This window comes from Cynocephalus volans, chromosome 17, assembly GCF_027409185.1.
Source record: "Cynocephalus volans isolate mCynVol1 chromosome 17, mCynVol1.pri, whole genome shotgun sequence".
Lineage (NCBI taxonomy): Eukaryota > Metazoa > Chordata > Mammalia > Dermoptera > Cynocephalidae > Cynocephalus > Cynocephalus volans.
This window is the reverse complement of record NC_084476.1, coordinates 9510351-9531919: the sequence shown is the minus strand read 5'-3', so window position 1 is coordinate 9531919 and position 21569 is coordinate 9510351. Positions and strand designations below refer to the sequence as shown.

At 53.5% G+C, this 21569-nt stretch overlaps 2 protein-coding genes across 2 annotated transcripts in view; both read right to left on the bottom strand.

The window, feature by feature from the left end:
* Positions 1 to 33: 33 nt before the first annotated feature.
* DPM2 (dolichyl-phosphate mannosyltransferase subunit 2, regulatory) lies at positions 34 to 2878 on the bottom strand. Its single transcript, XM_063082332.1, has 4 exons — positions 2830 to 2878; positions 2440 to 2529; positions 1528 to 1630; positions 34 to 739 (listed from the first exon to the last, which is right to left on the bottom strand). Exons 1-4 carry the CDS (start codon positions 2830 to 2832, stop codon positions 681 to 683), a joined length of 255 nt encoding a protein of 84 aa, XP_062938402.1. The 5' UTR covers positions 2833 to 2878; the 3' UTR covers positions 34 to 680.
* A 2036-nt stretch (positions 2879 to 4914) lies between these two features.
* Positions 4915 to 21569, bottom strand: part of EEIG1 (estrogen-induced osteoclastogenesis regulator 1) — a 36717-nt gene continuing 20062 nt past the window's right edge. Inside the window, exons 2-11 of the mRNA XM_063082144.1 lie at positions 17806 to 17926; positions 17133 to 17162; positions 14424 to 14540; positions 12746 to 12792; positions 12458 to 12615; positions 10295 to 10399; positions 9989 to 10184; positions 9416 to 9537; positions 9252 to 9321; positions 4915 to 7743 (exon numbers count right to left, since the gene is read on the bottom strand). Of these exons, the coding sequence (XP_062938214.1) occupies positions 7698 to 7743; positions 9252 to 9321; positions 9416 to 9537; positions 9989 to 10184; positions 10295 to 10399; positions 12458 to 12615; positions 12746 to 12792; positions 14424 to 14540; positions 17133 to 17162; positions 17806 to 17926 (1012 nt within the window). The 3' untranslated portion in view covers positions 4915 to 7697. The remainder of the gene's footprint in view (positions 7744 to 9251; positions 9322 to 9415; positions 9538 to 9988; positions 10185 to 10294; positions 10400 to 12457; positions 12616 to 12745; positions 12793 to 14423; positions 14541 to 17132; positions 17163 to 17805; positions 17927 to 21569) is intronic.

The window sequence follows — 21569 nt, the reverse complement described above, 5'->3', positions numbered from 1 at the left end:
ACAGCTGCTCTTGTCAAGAATGGCACAGAGACAAACACACAATCAACGTTTATTTTTGAGCTCTCACAAACAGGCCAGCCCTGGGACCAGAGAACTTGGCCTCCATAAGGAGCAGTCAGTCTGGGGGCCCACTGCGGCTGCCCTAACGTGCTCTGAGACCCCGGGGTGGTCCTAGGGTCCATCTATCCTTCCCCTCGGCTTTCCAGGTCCAGAAGTCCTTGTGGGATCTGGGGCTGTGTCAGACTCAGGAAAGCTGTCTTCATGGAGGAGCAGGACTTGTGGGAGGAGGTCACATGCCACCTCAGAACCTGCTAAGGCCAACATCAGCATGTGACTGGAGGGAAACAGGAAAGAGGGCAGAACCCAGAAGAAACAGTGACAAGGAGGCTGAAAGTGAAGTGGGGAGGACCAGCACTTTTCAGGCCCGTAGCTGGAAGGGCTGAGAGGGAAGCTTCCAGGCACTCCTCCCTTCTGGCTTCTGGAAAGGTAAGGAGGGGAGGAGGGGGGCTCCGGCCAGACAGGGCTGAGTCCTGAAGAGCTCCTGCCCACAGGGATGTCTGCAGGGCAGCCAGGGTAGAGGGGGCCACAATGCCTGGACTGGTCCTGCAGGTTCCCACCCTTGGTCCCTGCCCTGGAGGGGATGCAGAGAAGGGGCCAGCAGCCTCATCCCCACTGGGCCTTCACTGAGTCTTCTTGGTCACCCTCTGGTTTTTCAGCATTACGTAGGTGATGAACAACCCTGGAATATACAGACCAAAAAGACCAGGTGAGATCCAGGCTCAGGGCTGCTGGGAGGCCAGGGAAGAGCAGTCTAACCCACTTGCAGGGCCGTGCACCCACCCAACCACCCTCCAGGCCACCTGCTCTTCTCCCTAGTCATTCAGCAAGCCACACATCCACTCACATTCATTCAACAAACACTAACTGGGTGCCTACTACAGGCAGATACTGCATTTGGTATTTCAGATTCCACAGGGAACAAGATCCACCTATCTATCCATCTGCGCACCCAGCCAACCACCTCTCCACCTACCTACCTACCTACCTACCCACGACCTGCCCACTCAACATCCTTATCTGCCCACCCACCCATCTTCGCCCTTATCATCTGATTGTTGACTCCAAACTACCTTCTTGAGCACCAACTCAGTGCCACAGCCTGTGCTGGGTGCTGAGGACACAGTAATGATGAAGATACAGCCCCCTTCCCTTGGAAGCTATGAGAGACAGGTGCAGAGATGATGAGCCACGGTGAAAGGGGATTGAGGTATGAGCAGAGTGATAATGGGGAGTGGGGGCAGGAAAAAGGGAAACATGCCATTAGAGTCCAAAAGCCTGAGGCATCAGGAAGACCAGAGGGGTTACTGACTTGAAGGATGGATGGGAATACCCCAGGGGAGAGTTGGGATCAAGGACCCTCAAGTAGATACACAGCAAATGCTGAAGTGTGGAGGCATGTTCAGGGGTGGGAGAGGGTGGTGAGGACCCTTCTGCCCAGGGTCAGGGTGGGGCGGGGTGATGACTTACCCACGAACAGGAGCAGCAGGAGGCCCGCGGCCAGTGGGATGGCGACAGCATAGGCTCGGGGTAGGAAATATTTGTGGATGACATGCTGTTTGTCGATGAATGGCTGACATCGAGGCAGAGTTCTGGTGAGCATTGCTTGCCTAGCCTAGCCCCCAAGCCCAAACATTCCTCCTCCTCCATCTAAGGTGCTGAGCCCATTCAGAGCATTGGGATAGCATTTGCTTTTCCTTAAGATGATGGCATTAGGGTGCTGTGGAGTGTTTCTTTCATTCATTTAGTTATTAGTTGTTGACAGGGGACTTGCTTGGTGCCTGCCCTAGGTTGGTGCTGGGGACCTGGCAGTGAACACAAGACAACAGACCTGCCTGAGGCACTCAAAGCCCAAAAAGGTACATGAGGAATTCTTGAGTGATTCCCAACACAGGCTCCCAGGTCTTTTTTACTAACATCTTTCTCCAAAGGACACAAAGTTCTGCAAGATTTTGCCTTCCAACACACTGCACTTCTTAAGCAATAACCAACAAATTTTACCATAAGAAAAAAAAAAAAGAATCCTAAAGGTTCTCACAAAATCCAGTGGTGCTCGCCATGCCCAGGGGCCAGCCGCCTAACCAGAAGGACCAGAACTCCCTTCAAAGGCAAAGCAAAGTGGGAACAGGGCTTCAGAGTGTAGCGGTTAAGAATGCGACCTTGGGCCAGATCCTTCTCCCTGAACCTCAACTTTCTCATTTATAAATTGCGACGCCACTGGCATCCTCCTTATAGTGCTGTTCTAAAGATCCCATGAGGTGTCGCAGGTAAAGCACCTAGCCCCGCGCCTGGCATACAGTAGCTGCTTAAATGGTGTTAGCGGTCGGCTTCAAGATTCAAGGATGGGGGATGGTGAGCCCAGGGCAGGGGAGACAGACATACCAAGAGAATCACCCAGGCGGTGTAGTAGGTGAAGATGATCAGGCTAACTGCGACGAGGCCGAGTCCCACCACCTGGTCTGTCCCCGTGGCCTGGAGAAAAGGGAGGGCTCAGCTGACGAAGTGACTCTCCGTTTAGGTGCACTAATGGAAGACGGGCGTCGCAGCCTGATTACGCTCTAAGCTTCCCATTCATTGAACAGATGTTATAGAGGGCTGACTAGGTATCAATTCCTAAGCTGGGAGGGAGTGCCGGGCCTCGGAATCTTCACCCGTACAGTGGACGGGCGGGAGAGCAATCCCGGTTCCGAGTGCCCAAGCCCCAGCTCCTGAGCAGACCCGGGACCCCACCTCCAGGGACCTCCTACCCCCAGCACTCGGTCCCAACCTCACCATCTCTGCGCTCCGCCACCGGAGCAGAAAACTACATCCGGTTCCGGATCCGGGCCCTTCTGGCGTTGGGCCGCGGGGTACGTTGGGAGTCGTAGTCCCCAGGCCGTCCCAGGACCACGTTGCCCGAGACCGACAGGCACCGCCTACCCTTTGCATGTCGGGAAATATAGTTCTTAAGGGCATTGTGGGTACGTTGTTCCCCGCGTCTCCCGAGGGAATAGGGCACCAAGACTGCCTGGCCTTCGTGGCCACGGTTCTGTCGGACCCACCCAGCTCCACTAAAAAGCCCATCCCTAAACATCCCAGAGACCTAAAGCCAGAGCGGTATGGGGATGGGGGATCGGAAGTCCCATCTATCAGACGGGGAACAGTGAGACTCAAAGAGGGGCAGATCACAATCCGAGTCAGGGTGAAACCGATGCCGGAATGCAAGGGCTCCACTTTCTGGGCCCGAGGCCCTTACTTGTCTGTTGGGGAGAAGGGTGCAGAGAATGCTGGTCTGGCATGGGAGGAGGGACTGACCTGAGCCCACAGGGATGGGAAGGGTTTCGATCAGCAGGAGCAACCCTTTAACCTCGCCTGGCTTCCCTCCTCCCTTCCGTCTGTCTCTAGGGCCCTGGGTGTCGTAGCCGCCCAGAGAGGTTTCCGACTGATCTTATGGGCCCTTCCCATCAGATGATGGGCCCTTCCCAACCTCCCATGGGGGAGGTTGAGTCAGATCATCTTTGATGCTTCTTCAGCTCTGGGGCCTGGAACTGTCTTCCCACAGCTCTTGGGGCTGGCTGCTTCTCACCCACCCCAGGGAAGCCACCTTTGCACCTGGAGGCAGGGACTCCCTCCTCTGTGCTCCACAGCCCCAAGTGTATCTCCATTACGACGCTTATCACTGCATTTTAATTAGCTGATTTACTTGTTGACCTGGCCCACATGACTGTGCTTTCCCTGAGGGCAGGGTCTGTGGTCACTGCTGTATCCTCAGCACCCAGAATGGGGCTTGGCACGAAGTAGGAGCTTTGAGTCAACCAATCAGCTTTAAGACTCAGTGATTTGTTTTAGAACCTGGAATGCTACAGAGTACAGCATCTGAGGACTCCAGGCCTCCTGGAGAGGCTATGTGGATGTGGCCTGCAGGCTCCACTTGGCAGGTTCGACGAGAGATGCAGTCTGAGCCTGGCATGGTTTGCTCCCTCTGGCAGCATTTATCTCCCTGAGCCCATCTCTGACTCTGGGGGTTGCCCCCTCCCCCTCTCCCCCAAGCTGACAGGACCAACTTTCTGGCTGGGAGCCCACTTTTCCCTCCCAGTGTGCCGAAAGCAGAAGGGACTGAGAATCAGCCTTAAGGGTTTAAAGGGGTAAGCCCTGGGACAGGGTGGGGATAATACTGTTCTGGGGACAGAGACAGTCCTGGTGACCTGGTTCCTTCTGGCCTGGCCTAAACCACTGAAGCTTCCTGACACCTCTGAGCTCATTAAAGACCCAGAGTGACTTGCCTTTTCTAGAGCTTGCTAAGCCACTGAGCTCCTGTGTGACTTGGGACAGTCAGGAACAGTGGTGAAGGGCCCAGGATGAGCCTGGGGCTTTAGAGAGACTGGAAGCCCACTCAACACCTCCTGCAGGTCCGGCTGTACACATGTGTTCTCATTTGATCCCCAAGCCCTTTTGCAGCAAGGAAACTGAGGCCCAGAGAGTTATCCGTCCTTGGGCATACTTTTTAGAGACCACCTGACTGTGGGGAGGTCCACACAGCAGTGGTTAGAACTTGGGCTCTGAGGTCACAAATGCCACTTACTAGGTATGAGACTGGCAAGTAACTGCCCTTCTGGGCCTCAGTTTTCTCCCCAGAAATCTGGGATAATAAAGGTGGCAATAATGTGACTGCAGCCAGCACTTGGAGAACCCTGGGCACCTACATCTTTCCCACCTCTGGAAAGTCACTTACACACCTGGCTTCCTTCTGATGCTGTCTTTGACCCAAAGTCGATGTGCTAAAGTAACAAGGTTAAAAACCAACATAGTAAAGTAACAAGGTTTTAAAAAAAACAAAACAGCAAAAGAAAAACTACAACATTTAATTTTTTCCCCCAAACCAAGACACTGACACTAGGCTGATTTCCCCTTACAGTGTTATTTTCTACAACAGAAGCTGGGACACAGATACAAATACAGCCCACTGAACCAGGAGTGGTGATGGCAACACTGTTAGAAAGGAGGGGAACTGAAAAACAAAGACCTCCCCTCCCCCATCTTCTCAATCACCTTCCTAAAAACAGAGGAAAACGTGGACATTCTCCATCCTGGCAGATCATGTCATGTGGTCAGTTTGTGGGGTGAAGGGGGGGAGAGGGGAGGAAACTTTAAAAATATTGTAGACCTTTATTTTCTTTAAATCTCCTAATAGAAACGTTAAACTGTCTTTCAAGAAGATTCCAAACTGGCATTGCATAGACCAATTCCTTTCCAAAAATATCTCTAATAAATTCTCTCTATCTATATATAGAATTTGAAGTCCAGGAGCTGTGGACACCTGGTGGGAATTCACTGAGCTTGAAGGGACCAGAGGGCTGAAGAAAGGGCTCCCACATGGGGATGAGGCCAGGGCTCCAGGCCTCTGGCTCCAGCCAGTGTTAATTTGGTTGTGGCCAAATTCTCAATCCTACTACCCTGGCCCAGGGCCTGGTGTGGAAGGATGTGGCAAGCTCTGTCTCCTTCTGGGGTGACTGTCAAACTCAGACCTTGGCTTGGGTGGGGCTGGGGTTCCTGGTTAGGGGGAGTGTCCCCAACAGCACCAATGCCATCTGTTTTGTGCCTGAAGCCCTAGAACTTTGAATTGGACCCAAAATACACCCTGAATGAACCTCCCCACTGGTCTGGGTGAGGTCACGCAGACACAGTAGGGAAGGACAGCACCCCCCCCCCATCTTCTGGGGAGTCACTCATCTGAAGACAGTGCGGCCAACTCCCTTTTAAAGTGCAGGTATCTGCAGGGCAGAAAGGGACTCAGAGCTCACCAGAGCCTTCTCCAGCCAGAGCAAATGCTCTGTCCTGCCTTGGCAGGCGTCTTCTAACATTCATTTTCTAAGAGTTAGGTAATTAAAACAACAACAGGCTGGCCGGTTAGCTCAGTTAGTTAGAGCACTGTCTTGTAACACCAAGGTCAAGAGTTTGGTTCCCCATACCGGCCAGCTGCTCAAAAAAGAAAAAAAAAAAATCTTTAGAAATGCTCTGGTCCGAATGTTAGGGAGTTCTAAGACCAAGAACCCCAACTCTTGCCAGATGGGGCAGACAGGGAACTGGGCAAGGAACCCTCCCAGCCTGGGGAGGACACCTGCCCTACTCCCAGAGAGAACCAGCATTCTGCCCCCAGCTAGGTCCCCCGCCCTGCTGGGACCCAGCCAGCGGGTGGGGGGGGGGAGGCAGACAGAGAAGCACCTCCCCTCACCTGGGGGAGGAGGAAATATTGAACTAGAATTCCAAAAAAAAAAAAGAAAGAAAACAAGAAGGGAGGGAGGAAAGAAAGAAAAGAGAATAGCTAAGTAAACGCCAGCCTGCTGTGTTTACACAAAATGAGTAAAATTTAAAAGAGCAGAGGAGTTTGTCCAGGGACTGGCTGGTGGCCAGAACCCACCTTCAAGCAAGTTACAAGAACCGGGGGGAAAGTGCTCAGAGTAGGGGCTTTAGTGAGGGACAGGGGTGGGGTGCAGGACCAGACTGCTCCCCGCTGGGAAAGCATACCCCTTAGAGAACCCCACCTCTCCCCTGCCCAGAAGGCGGGGTGCTTCCAGAAGAGGGTTGGGCTTTTCTGGCCAGGAAGCCAGCTCGGGCTGCTAAGTCACACCCCACCCACCTCTCCAGTATCAGCCCCAGCCTGGGCCAGCTGATCTGAGGGCAGAGAAGGGGGCTTTGTTTGCCCTGCCCAGCCTAGCCCAGCCTAGCCCCCAACCTTCCTATAGGAAAACCAGCTGCTCAGGACCCAGCCCTGGGCAGAGGGCACTACTGGCACTCAGACCTTTCTCAGCACAGAGCCTGGGCCTGAGCTGGAGCTAACCAGAGGGAGGAGAAGCAGCACCACGTTCCAGCCGGGCTGCTAGACCCTGGGCCTCTGACTGCACAGCAGGCAGCATCCAGGAGTCCTTGGGAAGAGGTTGGTGGGGGGAGGTGAGGGGCCAGTAGGGACTGTGCTGGGGACAAGCATGTGCAAAATGCAGGCTGCCAGGGCAGCAGGAGAACATTCGCTGAGGGAGGTGGGGGTCTGATCTGGAATGTGGATGGGGTCTGAGGTCTTGGCTCCAGGAGGAGGCTGCCAGCAGGTCCCCCAGAACACAGGCAAAGGACAACTGAAGCACTAAGCAGTCAGAGTGTCACAGGTGGCAGGATTCTGGGGGTGGTCTGGCCCCCCGAGGGCAAAGGGACAATGGAGCAAGGCCTTGCCAGGGCATGACCAAAGCCTGTGCTCCTGGAGTGAGTGGTGACACAGGGGGACAAGCCCCTTGGATATAAGCATCCCCACATTTCTAGGAGCTGCTGCATGTCCTTGCCCAAGGGGGCCAGGTCAGTCTCCAGCAGGTGCAGTTCTGGCCGGCTCTGTCTTTCCCACCTACCACATGGGCCCGGCCGTCCTGCCCACTAGTGGTTCAGAGGAAAATATTCACAGTGGTGCCTGGGCCTGGCAGGCCAGGAGGGTCCCAGCACAGATGGAAGGACAGTGGAATGATGCTCTGGGGACAGGTGTGGCCTGGAGTGCATGGAGGAGGCATGGATGAGATGCGGCACGGATGGAAATCTGAAGGGGAAGGTTCCTTGTGGAATGATGCGGGTCTGGATGGATGCTCAAGAAGGCAGGGCCCTTCTCCAGCCCGGACACCTGCTCCTCAATGGCTTTCAATCACGACTGGCTCGTAGACCCCAGAGGAGACCCTGCAGGGGAGAGACAGGTCAGTTTGTCCCCCATGATGCTCCATTTACCTAGCGCTCTCCTGGGCCAGGCCTGCAGAAGTGCTTCATAAGCAGGCACTGTTTACCAGCCCTGTTCTGCAGAGCGGCTAAAAATTGAGGCTCAGAGATGTTACATCACTTACTCAGGGTGACACAGACAGTTAAGTATCAGAGTCTATGGGGACCACAGAGCTGGCACAGTCAGCTTACACACTCAGGAGTGCCAGCCGTATCCTCCTAGTAACCCTGGCAGGGAGGGACTGCGCATGAGGAGTGAGGCTCAGAGGGACTGTGACATGTGCCAAGAGAGCAGTAGAAAGTCAGGGAGCCTGACCAGCTCTTCTCCCTGCCAAGGCCAGGCCCCATCCATGGGGTTGTGGATATTTGAAGCTTGGCATACAGCTCTACTATATCTTGCTGCCGACCAGATTGGTTTCTTCCCTCCCCTGAACACCAGTTTTCTCATTTCCAAAGGGGGCTATGGAGAGGTGTTTACAAACCTCCAAGGAGCCCCCCTCTGTTTTCTTCTTGCCCAACCCACCCAGAGCAGCTCCGGAGGTTTGCTGAGATGGCGGCTGCAATTTTGAGCCTAGCCAGAAGGGGTCAGCAGAGCAGCGCCACCAGCCTTGTCTCTTCCACTCTGGAGCTAGATGGTAAATGGGCATTTTCCCACCTTGCCCACAGGAACATGGGGAAAAGCATTCTGCACAGCCCTGCATGTGGGAAGCTCCTTCACTCATTCATTCGCTCATTCATTCACTGGGTGAGCCATAAGGATGTAGTGCACCAGGCACACAGTCAACATGCTCTGAATGAATGCCCGTGAGAGGGCACCTATAAACTGCCAAGTTCCTGTAGAAGTTTGATCCTGCCACCCCACCATCTGCGAACATCATGTGGGTGTTCACACATATTCACAATGTATCCTGGCACCAAGCTCAGTGCCCAGCACAGCTGGTGCTCAATAAATATTTATTCAAGGGGATGGCTGGTTAGCTCAGTTGGTTAGAGCACAACCTGTAACACCAAGGTCAAGGGTTTGGATCCCCGTACTGGCCAGCCACCAAAAAAAAAAAAAAAAAAAAAGCTAAATAAATATTTGTTTAATAAATAAATGTGTCATCACCACCTTTTTTTTAGGGGTTCCCAGACTCAGGAGGAAGGAGATGGACAGCAGAGCCCAAAATAAACATGTATTAAGCCCCTGCTGTGTGCCAAGTGCTGTGCCAGGCACTTTCACAGGTGACTCTGGGAACAAGCCCAGGCCTGTTGGTGCTCTCACTGTCCCAGGTTTCCAGGTGAGGTGGACGTTGTCCACACCATTTGACAGATGGGAAAACTGAGGTTCGTAGAGACTTGACTGGCCCAAGGTCACACTGTGGTGATGAGCTGGCATTCACAGCCAGCTGAGTGGGCTGCAAAGACTTTGCTCTCACCACCATGTGCTACAGCCGCCCTGGCAACCCCTCCCCTGAGCCTTCACCCCCTACCTGTTGGCCAGCTGGATGCCACTCAGCGTGGTGGAACCATCACGGCTCACGAACAGCCGGAGGTTGCTGTCTGTGGGGACAAAGGGAGGACAGAGGCTGAGCAGGGGCGGGGCAGCACCCAGAGGCGGTGGCATCGTCCCTGCCACCTGGAGCGGGCAGCTCACCCTCAGCGCTGCTGCCGTCTGTGAAGTCCTGGCTCTGCACAATCTTCTCCACAATGTCGTCCGCATCGATCCGTGTGTCATCCACCCAGGTCGGGTGGCTCTCCATTGAGTCCTTCTTCCGCCTGGGTAGGGGTGAGGCCGATTCATAGCAGTCAGGGGAGTAACAGGCACAACAACAAAATAAGGACAGTAATGACAGTGAGCACCCACAGCACTAGAAGATTCTGGGCATGTTCTGAGGACACAGAGGCACTGAGAGGTTAAGTAACCTGCCTAAGGCCACACAGCGTGTAAGTGGTGGATCTAAGGCTCTACCCCAGCTCTGTCAGGACCACAGAACGTGCTCTTGTCGATACACAAAACTGCAAACAGCAACTATCAACTGAGCTCCTGCTCCATGCCAGGCGCTGAGCTGCTCCCTGTATGACCATCAGCTGGTTAAATTGTCACCATCCAATTCTCTGAGGCAGAGGCCCCACTGTCCCTGTGTATATTATAGGTAAAGAAGCATAGGTCGAGGGAGCTACTGGGGCGGTATCTGCTCTCCAGGGAGCACTGAGCAGTGAGACCTACCGAAACGAGCGGTCTGACAGGTGCAGGGGCCTGGGCGGCCGCGGAGGCTTCTCCGTGAGCCGGTGCTCCCGTTCGCTACCCTCGGGGCCCTCCACGGTCATGCTGAGGCCACCAGAGGCGCTGCTGCTGGTGGATGTGTTACGGCGGTGTGTCAAGTCCGACAGGCTGGAGGAGCGTGAGTGCTCTGTGCTGTAGCCTGGGGGTGGGAGCCAAGGGATGTCATCACGGGGAGCAGGGGAGGGGGAGGAGGGTGTTCCAGGAATGTAGGAGGCCACCATGGGGGCAGGGCCACATGACCACACTCACCAGAGATCCTGGACTGCTGGCTGGCATAGCTGGAGTTGCGGGAGTGGCCGGAATGGAACACCTCCTCGGGGCTAGACAGGTTCTGGTCTGGCTCCTCTGGCAGCCCTGGAAGGTAGGGAGGGCCAGAGGATAGGGGTTACCCCATGGTGCCCACCCTCGCCCTTCACACTGTCCCCTCCCTGAGCCTCCGATTGGGAGAAGGACTGTGTATTTCCATCCAACAAACTGAAAAACTGAGGTTCAGAGGAGCAGTGACCTGCCCCAAGCCACAGGTCAACATCTGAACCCAGGTGTGTTCCTTCCACAGATATGGGGTGGGACCTGGTGTGGGCGTGCGCCACAGGCCAACGAGAAGGAAGAAAGCTGAACAAAAACTAAGCCACAATTACCCACACCCACGGGGAGTGGTTCAGAGCACGGAGCAGCACATATGGGGTCTGGGGATCAGGGAAGCCCCCTCCAAGGAGATGGCCTTAATGCCAAGGCCATCAGGATGCATGGGGGGCATAGATGAGGCATCAGGGGAAGGGTGTTCCAGCATAAGCACAGGCACAGAGGCTGGAATGAGTCTGAGTCACCTTAGCTGGAGTGCAGCCAACAGGGTGAGGGGAAGTGGGGTGTGGGAAGGGAGCAGGCCAGGCCCAAGGGACGGGCCAACAGCCCTGTCCCAAGTCACCTGTAAGCCCAACTTCAAAACAAATTTTCCTGGCACTCCCCAGCAGGGGGCTCAAGGGAACCAGCCAGGACCCACCCACCCACCAGCCCTCCTGGCCAACAGAGAAAGGAAGGATGTGTCTGTGCCCTCTTCAGAGATGAGCACACCCAGGACACAAGCAGACCCCAGGCCTGCCTGTGTGTTCACCCAAAGCCACATGGCTTTTCAAGGCCCCAACAGGTCCACTGCATGTGGAGGGGGTAGGGGGGACCAGCTACAGGGGCAAGTGGGTGCTCAAATCCCATCTGCCTGAGAGAGGTGAGATGCTTCTTCTACTTTGCACAAAGCCACCATTTGTGCTGGGGTGACCTGGTACCCTGACAGACCTCTCCTCTGGGGACCCCCACTCTGAAGCCAGAGAGAGCAAGCGTGCTGGAAAACTCCCATCCCTCGTGCAGACCCCAGGCTAAGGCAGGCAAGAACCCCAGTTTGCTGCTCTGGGTTGCACCTGGCTGGGTCTGCAGGAAAAATGGGAGTGGAGGAAAGCTGGGCCCTTGAGGCCAGAGGTCCCTCACTGACCCCAGTCCGCCCCTAGGGGCAGAATCACCCAGCAAGAACCTGCTGAGCCGCTGGAGGCTGGTGTCCTCTCTAACTGCTCTCGTGGCACAAATTAGGGCCGCCACATGCCACCGTGCTCACAAATCAGCTTGGGGGCAGTCCGCAGCTCCTAGCTTTAGGGACCAGCTTCACCCTGCACAGCGCTAGGAATTGGCTGGGGCCCCAGCGAACGCACAGGGGCAGGCCACAGCCTCCTCTCCTGGCAGCACCACTTCCTCCCAATTGCCAAGTTGTCTCCTCTGGGGACTCAGACTCCTTCTCATTTTTCCTAACAACATTAGCAATAACGATAATAAAAACGTAATGCCTGCTGAGTATCTACTATGTGCCAGGGAGGCAGACAGCACTTCGCTTAGTTGATCCCCAAAGCAGCCCAAGGTGGTGTAACCATTACCAATCACATTCTCCAGAGAACAGAGGCTCAGAGAGGCGAAATGGCTGGTCCCAGTCACACAGCAAGTGGGAGAGCAAGAGCTCCCAACAAGTCCCTCTGCCAGGTCCATCGCACCCACACTCTGGACTCTCAGACACCACCTCCCCAGGGAAGCCTGCCCTGGCCCAGATGGACCCGCCCCCGGCGCCTGTCTCCCCACTTCTGGTTGCATCTGTAGGTGGACGTGCATGTGGTTTATTAACGGTTTGACTAACACCTGTCTCTCCTGCTACACTGGAGGGCCATGAGGGTGGGGACACCATGTTGATCTTGGTGCAGGGCACTGCTGTGATCTCGGGGCCCAGCAGGGCGGCCACACACGAGGTGCTTGGACCACATCAGATGAATGGAAGCCTGAACAGATGCAAATGTCATTCCACCTCCTCCCTCCTCCCAGCAAGCGTCTTCCTTGGGGCCTGGATGTGCAGTGGAGGTAAAAGCCATCTCGGGAACGTACCTGAGCTGAGAATGGTAGGCCTGGCCTTGTGGGGCCGGGATCCCGTGAGGGAGTTGGTGCTGCTGCTGCCACTGCTGCTGGTCCCGCCCCCCTTACACGTCAGCTGCAGGGAGGAATCCTGGCCCGGGATGGAGATGGACTTGGCAGTGGACGGTGGCCTTGGGAAGACAGAGGGGTGTGACTAGGGTACCCCACCTCAGGATCAGAGGAAGATGGGGGGCCCAGGAGTCTGGAGGAAGGAAGAGTCCCAGTGCCCCCTCCCCTCCGGTGGCCTGTGCCAGCACTCACGTCTTGAAGCAGGGGTCTCCAGAGAGCAGAAACATACCAATGGTTACCTATGGGAAGGGGGAGAAATCAGCCAAGCTATGCCACCCACAACCCCCAGGCATGGCTCAGTCCCCAGGAGAGCTAGGACTCTAATCCCATCTTTGCCCCCCCATGGCTGGGGGCCCTGGAGAAGCCACTTAGCCTCGCTGAGGCACCATCTCCTCCCGTGGGGGGTGGAAAGGAGCCTAAGTCCTGCCTGGGGCAGTGGGGAGAGGAGGCAGTCTGAAGAGGCCTTCGCCTAGCTTGGCACCTGGCACAGTGAGTATGGAGCACAAGTAAGCCACCACTGTTTTAAAATTACGACTATAGGCTGTGAGTTCCTCCAGGGTGGGGACCACGCGGTCACTCCTCATCCTGAGTGGTCAGTTTGTGTGAAGGGCACAGAGCTCAATACAGTGGGCAGGAGGGTGTGGGTGTGCTCAGAGTACACCACAGTGGGCGGGGCTTGGTGAAAGACTGATGAACAAAGCAAAGCAGGAAGCCTTCAGAAACTGAACATCCACGTGGGCAAAGATTCTGGCAACAGCTGAAACATGGCAAGGTTTGGGTCCCAAAATTGGGGATGAGATGGAGCGATAGGGAGAGGGTGGCAGGGTGGGACAGAGGTGCTCAGATCCCAGGATCACCACTGACAAAAACGGTGACCACTGAGTTAAGGCTTTTTATGGATTATTTCAGTTGGCCACAATAGCAGTCTACAAAGCAGGTCATAGCCCCAAGTTGTAGACTAAAGAACTGAGGCTCAGAGAGAGGAAATGATTACACAGGTCCCTGTGGACAGGTCGTGGGGGAGCTGGCCTCGAACTCAAGGCCACCTGATCTGCAGGCCCCTGGATCTGGCCTCAGTGTGCACAAGGCCACTTGGGGAGGGGGAACCAAAAGGCCCCAGCCCCCCCATCAATCTGCTTGGACAATTTGCTGGTGCCTGCAGTTCCCTCTGCAAAGGGTCTAGGAGGCCGCAGAGCCCTTGCCCACCACCTCCTACCCAGCTCTGCAGAGGCTGTGTCAGGGCAAGCCTGTTTCCTCAGCTGGGTAGAAGGGTGTGGAGACAGAGGAAGAAAGAGATGCTGGTGGCGGACACCCAGACATCTCTGTTCTCAAGAGGCAGCTGCCTGGGGCCCACAGAGCCCATGGCGTGCAAAGGTCCAGGATGGCAGGTTCTTCTACTTACTGATGCTCCACAGGCAGCCAGGCTGCCTCATGTCATGTGGGACTATGGTCAGGAGCTGGCCACAGAGTCAAATAGCTGGGGGGGTCAAGGGTCAGCTCTGTTTGTGACCCCAGGCAAATGACAACTTCTGCCTCGACTCCCCTCTGTGCAAAAGTGGGACTAATATTGGATACCCCACCCCACAGGGCTGTTGCCAGGGGTCATGAGATAAGAGATGGAAAGCACTCAGCACCATGCCCACCACTCAGGAAGTGCTTGTCACACCCTTACAGAGACCATTAGGGTCTACCCTGACTATGGGTGGGGAAACCAAAGCCAGCAACCAAGCTGGGCCTCTGAGAATGGTTTTCTGACCCCGGGGTCCACATCTTCCCAAAGTCTCTCACTGCCTGTCCTGGTAAGAGCCCTCCAGGGACCTCTGATGAGGAGCCGAGGGGTGGGGGCAGAAGAGGCAGCAGGGCCCTGTACCTTGAGGATGGAGTTGTCCTGGCGGGTGTTCTTCGTGTCATATCCCTCCAGCAGGCAGCAGCGTACCGTGGAGCCTGAGCCAGCGAACTCAGCCAGGTTCAGGTCAGCAAAGCCCAGCTGGGAGGGGAGGAGGAGTGTGTGGGAGGCTGCAGGGAGCGTGGGCTCATGGCTGGCAGACGCACTGGAAGGGTTAACTTGGCAAAGGAGCAGGGATGGGGGACATGCAAAGCCCCTGGGACCACTCATAGCCCAATTGACTGTTGCATAACTGGGACCCAAGGACAGAGGCTCCGGGTTGGCGGCAAGGACGTGGCAAAGCCAGGAGCTCACATCCCTGAGCCACACAAAGCGCCCTTTGTGCTGCGTCCCAGTGTGCACTGGGGCCAGCGCGCCAGAGATGAAAGGACATTGTTGTCTGTGACACAGATACATTGTTCCCTGGAAAACAAGGCTGTGCTGTCGGGAGCTGCCAGTGAGCAGGCAGGGGAGGAGGGAAGGCCCATGGGAACTTGGTGGCAGGTTGGGGTAATGGAACGCCCCCACAGGGGGGGTCCAGGAGGAGAGGGGAAGGGACACTCAGCAGTGTGGGCAGGAACCCCCAGGTAGTCCCCCTGGTGGAGGCCAGAGTGGGGTCTGGTGAGCAGAGTCCAGGGTCAGCCCTGGGAACTCCAGCTGATGCTGAGTTGAGGAGAGCAGCAAGGGGAGTGGAGAAAAGTGCAAGAAGAGGGCATAGGCTAAGAATCCCCTTAGATGGAAGCCAAGTCTCCAGACCTGGAGGGGAAACTGAGGTTGAGGTGAGGGGTTACCAGGCTCGGGGACCTGGGGGACAACCAGAGTAATAAGGAATGTTTACTGAGTGCCTGCTGTGTACAAGTTTCTACTGCAGTGTTTAAGGCATCTGCTCCAGAATCAGGGAAGTGGGTTAGGATCCCAACCACTGACTCACACAGTGACCCCCATTTTACCCACAAGGAAACTAAGTTCAGGGAGGGGAAGAGACTTGCCCAAAGCCACACAGCTTAAACATCAGAGGCAGGACTGAAGCTAGGCCTGCTCAGCACCACATCCTGCCACTTCTCTAGGCCTCAGTTTCCTCCTCTGTATAATGGGAGTAAAGCCCATGGTGGAAGTTCAATGACAGAACAGAAGGAAGGGCCTGGCAACACCTGTCACATGCTAGGTGCCCAATAAATGTTTGTAGGTGAAGGCAAGACACTCCCGGCTGTTACTCGTAGTTTCTCTCCTGGTTGGGTGGCTGTCCTCACCCATGTGAATCAACAGGACAAATTTCCTCTCTGACAGCACCCTCCACAGCCTGCCCTATGCTGCTGGACAGGGATGTCAGTGCCCCGGGCCAGGGCAGAGTGCACAGCCCAGCCTGCTGCGCTCCTGAGTGCTGGTTAGTGGAAGGGCTGCACCCTACACAGCACCTCCCTCTGGCCTTCCACGAAGGGCAAGAGGTGAGGCAAAGGCATTTCCCCTCCTGGACGGTGACTGCTGGAGCCCACCCTCCTGCTGCAGGGCTAGCATCCCAGGAGCCATGCAGGTCCCCCACAGAGAAGAAGGACTGAGGGCAGTGCAGGCTTATTCAAAGCCAGAGCCATCTTCTCGCAGTAGAAAAGGTTTTACTATGTGGGGCTGAACTGTCTGCGGGTGCAGTGAAAACCTGGCAGCAACACAGATGTCCACCAACAGGGACTGGCTGAATCAACCATCACCAGCCACGCAATGGGACGCTGCTGTCCTTAGAAAGCACATGGAAATTTGTGATGACATGATGTACTGGGTAGGTAAAAAACCAAGCTGCAAATCTGTGTATTGGTATATTTTTTTAAATCACGTTTTCATGTACACAAGTACACACAGAAGGTACTCATATTACATTTCTCTAAACCATACGTGTATGTTTCTTTATTCACTCCTCTGTAAGTATATTTCATAATTTGTTTTTTTTCTTAAAAAGTCTGGGAAGATCCTAACCAATCCCAGTGGGTGGGGCCACGAGAGGAGGCTTGGAGAGGGGAAAAGAGACGGAAACCAGCACTTTCATTCTACAAACTTCTGTGCCATTTGCATTGCAACAAGTATGTGCTGCTTCTATATTAAGTGCAAAGACTATCAATGGAGAGTTTTCCAAAAAGTAACATATCTCTAGAGGGCTGAGTGCCTCCTGCTTGGCCAGTGTAGTGGACTGAATTATGTCCCCCAAAACTCACTGAAGTTTGAACTGTGTACCCCAAGTTTTATGTATTAGAAACTTAGTCCCACTGTGACTATTAAGAGGGTGGGAAATCCTATCATGGTAATTGAAAGGTGGGGCCTTAAAGAGGTGATTAGACTGTAGGACCATGTAGTAGTGAATGATTAATAATGGTGGTCAGGGGCGTGGTTCTGAGGGCTCTAAAAAGAGAGTGAATGAGGTTACTCTCTGCGCTCTCTCTGCTCCACCATTTTCACAATGTGATACACTGCCAAAGAAAGCCTTCACCAGATGTGTTCCCCGGACTTTGGATTTCCTAGCCTCTGAAACTGTAAGCAATACATTTCATTTTCTTTATAAGATACTCAGTTCCATGTATTTTGCTATAAGCAACAGAAACAGACTAATACAGGCAGAGAGGGAGCTGGAAGTCCTTCTGGAAGCTACTCACATGCCTGTTGCATGCCACCCCATCCCATCCCCCCACCCCTTTACCCAGCCCCTCTTACCTTGGAATAAGCCTTCCCACCTTTCAGCTCCTGCACAGGGAGGGAGACACAAGCAGCAGAGTGATTGGGGAATTCCCAGAACCTCATGCATCTCCCCAAATCCCCCCAAACCTGAGTGGCAGGGAAGGTGAAGAAAACGGGACAGTGACTCCCTCCCATTTTTTCTTAGGGGGACAAGTCAGGGGAGGGGCCCGAAGCCACCAGACCTGGGATCCCATGCCCACCCCCAGCCTGGCCCTATTTATTATAAAATTCGCCCTTTTAAAGTATAGAATTCAGGGCTGGCCCATGGCTCACTCGGGAGAGTGCGGTGCTGATAACACTAAGGCTACGGGTTCGGATCCTATATAGGGATGGCTGGTTAGCTCACTGGCTGAGCGTGGTGCTGACAACACCAAGCCAAGGGTTAAGATCCCCTCACTGGTCATCTTTGAAAAAAATAAATAAATAAAGTATAGAATTCAGTCATTTTTAGTATATTCAGAGTTGTGCAACCATCATCAATATCTAAATTCTAAACATTTTCATCACCACAGAAGGAAACCCCACATCCATTAACAGTCAGTCCCATTCTGTGAGTCCATCTACTTCTGGCAAGCACTAATCTATTTTCATTTTCTATAAATTTTATATAAAAATTCTGGTATTTTCATATAAATATTCCCAGCCTCACCTTACGCACAGACACGCGGAAGATACAGGGGTCCAGCAGGCCCGTGGCCGGGTTGGCGCTCATCTTACACACGAAGGTGAACTTCTTCTGCCATCGCACACAGTTCTCCTGCACCTCCTCCCTGCAGGCCACACAGGACAGGTGAGCACGTGCACACAGGTCAGTGCCAGGAGACCCACGAGGTGGGAGTGAGGGGGAAGGGAGCTCTCACTCTTTACTTTGTATCACAAAGTAACTGTATTTTCATAAGAATATGCTTGTGTAATTGTTATAAAAAACACACAGAAAAATGTAACCAAAAAAATGATAAAACACAACGCAGGGTGAGTCAGGCTGGGGCAGTGCCGCCTTCCCCAGGGAGCTTACTAAACAGCTGACCTCCCATGACCTTACTCTGTGACCTTGTGTGGCTCCTTTTGGTGCCACTGCCTGCCCCCAGCCAGGCTCCCATTGGCAAGCTCATGTGACCCTCACAGCAGCCTCCCCAGGCTGGACTGCTCATTTTACAGATGAAGAGAACGAAGCTAGGTAAACTGTCCAATGTCACCCAGCCCGTAAACAACTGGGCTGGGCCCTAAGCCTGGTTCTGCTTGACTCCACAGTCCCCTTCTTCACCACTAACGAGAACAGTCACAATAATAATAGCTAATACTCATATAGCACTTCCCCTGTGTGCTAGGTACTGTTCAAAGAATGTCACAAAAGCCAGCAGTCATTGGAGCCCGCTCCAAGTGCTGGAGACAGGTGATCATGCCAAACCTTTCCAACCACTGTCTGGGGCAGCTACTGCCATCAGCCCAATTCCACATTTAAGGAAACTGGGAGGGAGCCCTGGTGGCTGGAACCCCTGTCCAATGCCCACCACTAGCAAGAGCAGAACAGGGATTTAGCCTAAGCAGCCTGGCTCTGGGTGCTGAGACAGCAACTCAGGGCCCTCAGCTTCACTAACTGAGGGTCTGACCTTCTGGCCCCTCACACCACAAGTTCCTCCTGGGCCTCGGAGCATGATCACACTGAAAAATTCAGCACCCCTTTCACAGGGAAGTGCTTACACCTGGGAGTGAGTGGGAGCGGTTCATCCAAGCCTCTCCTGCTACTGTGGGGCCTCGGCAGCATCTGGAGGCGGCAGCAGCATGCGGCACAGATGGCCCCTCTGAGCTCCGCACCCCTGCAGCAGCTCCTCACCACACCCGCCCGGCAGAACTGGTGCTCAGGAAGGGGGGGCCACGGAAGGGAGGGGGTGGTGTGAGAGGCATTATCTCCAGCTCATCCCACCTAACCGGACCAGCCAAGTGGACAGCTGAGGAAGTGACCTCTCTATGCCCTGGTGACCCAAGGAGTATGGGTTAACTGCCAGATGGGGCCTGAGGGTAGAGGGTGAGGAGGGCCACATTCAAGCACCTCCCGAACATCAGCCTGTTTGCTTCTCACAACAGCCTCGTAAGGTGGTCTCTGTGCCACCCCCAGCTGAAGGCAGAGGCTCCAAGAGAAAGCCACCCCCTCTTCTTGCAAGATCACATCCCTACTGCCAGACAAAGCACAATCTGAACCCAGGACTGGCTGACTTCAGAGTCTGGGCACTCAACTATCACCCTGACTCATGGGCCATGGACCCCGGGAAAGCCTGGCAGGCGGAACAGATGGGGGGTGGTGGGGCCAGCAGAGCTATGTCCCTGAGGCACCCACTGCAGAATCTGGGTGCCAAGCATGTGCTAGGCAGGGAGCCACTGCAGCGGACTGCACTCACCCAGTGATGACTCAGTGTCACAGGATGGGAGAAGAGGGAGTCAGGGAAGGTGACCAGCTGCAGGGAGGTGACATTAAAGCTCAGGCCTGAATGAAGAGTGGGGAATAGTGAGGTAGGGAAAACAGTTCCAGGGAGTGGGAACAGCATGAACGTGGCCAATGAAAGCCCCCAGGCCTCACCATCTATGAGGAGTCGCCTCCAGGCAACCCCCTCCTGGATCAGCAAGGCTTTGAGGATGTGACCAAGGCTTATGCTGTGCTCCTGCCAGGGATATGACAAGGGGCAACAGGACTTGGGTCAGGCAGACCTGAGCTACAGCCCTCACACTCACTGGGGCTAGGACTCGACCTCTCCATCCTCATCAGTGAAGTGGGCACAACACATCTCCCACATGGGTACTTGGGAGCATTCAGTGAGATGAGCCCCACAAAGCGACTGGCCTTTGACTGTTGAGGGCTCAGAGAGACGTATCTTGCCTGATCAAGGTACTGGGGATCTAGGGAGATTTGATCACCAGGACACTCAAACATTGTTCGAAGGGTGAGTTCCAGCAACCTCCTGCAGCCCAAGGTGGGACAAACAGAAAAGGTCAGGGCTAGAGATGAGAGGGAGGAAGGGAGAGTACCAAACCCCATGGAAGCAGGTGCCACAGAAGGAGTGGGGGCCCTGGGCTGGGGGCATCACCTGACTCTAGTCATGCCAGCTCCACTTATTCATTCATTCATTCAAACAACTGAGCACCAGCCGTGTGTCAGGCCCTGTTCTATGCACTGTGACCACAGCAGTAACCAGCTGAAACTAGGTGAGAGGAGAGAAATGAGGATGAAACAACTAAAACTATCTCCACTGGCAGATGACTTCATCTTGAAGGTAGAAAATCCTAAGGAATCCAGTAAAAAACTATTATAACTAATACATGAGTTCAGTAATGTTATAGGATTCAAGATCAATACACAAAAATCAATTCTTTCTATATACAGGTGGACATACACAATGAAATAAGAAAACAATTCCATTTACAATACCATCAAAAAGAAAAAAATACATACGAATAAATTTAACAAAAGTAGTACAAAATACGTGTTCTGGAAAACTATAAAACATTGTTGAAAGAAATTAAAGATCTAAATAAATAGAAAAACATTCCATGTTCATGGACTAGTAAGATGATAACATTGGTAAGATAATACTCCAAAATGATTCTAAAAACGCAACATAATCAAAATCCCAAGCCAGCTTCTTTGCAGAAATTTGACAAGCTGATTCTAAACTTTACGTGGAAATCCAAGGGACCAGAATAGTCAGCACAATCTTGAAAAAGTAGAACATAATTGAAAGATTCACACTTCTTGACTTCAAAACTTCTACAAAGCTACCATAATCAAGAAAATGTAGTTCCAGCATAAGGACAGACACACAGATCAATGGTACAGAATCAGGAATCTAGAAATAAATCTTCACATTTATGGTCAACTGATTTTTGACACAGGTGCCAAAATAATTCAGAAGGGGAAAGAATAGTCTTTTTAACAAATGTTGCTGGGACAACTAGATAACCACATGCAAAAAAGAGTGAAGTGGGGTCCTTATCTCACACCATATACAAAAACCAACTTGAAATGGATCAAAGAACTAAGTGTAAGAGCTAAAACTATAAAACACTTAGAAGAAAGCACAGGGTAAGTGGACATGATCTTGGATTAGGCAACAGTTTCCTAGATTTGACAACAAAAGTACAAATCAAGTGACAAAAGAAAAATATAGATATATTGAACATCATCAAAATTAAAAACCTTTGTGCCCAAAGGACACCATCAAGAAAGTGAAAAGACAACCCACAGAATGAAGAAAAATATTTGCAAATCATATATATGATAAAGAAAGGCTGGCCCGTGGCTCACTCGGGAGAGTGTGGTGCTGACAACACCAAGGCCACAGGTTTGGATTCCTATATAGGGATGGCCGGTTCGCTCACTGGCTGAGAGTGGTGCTGACAACACCAAGTCAAGGGTTGAGA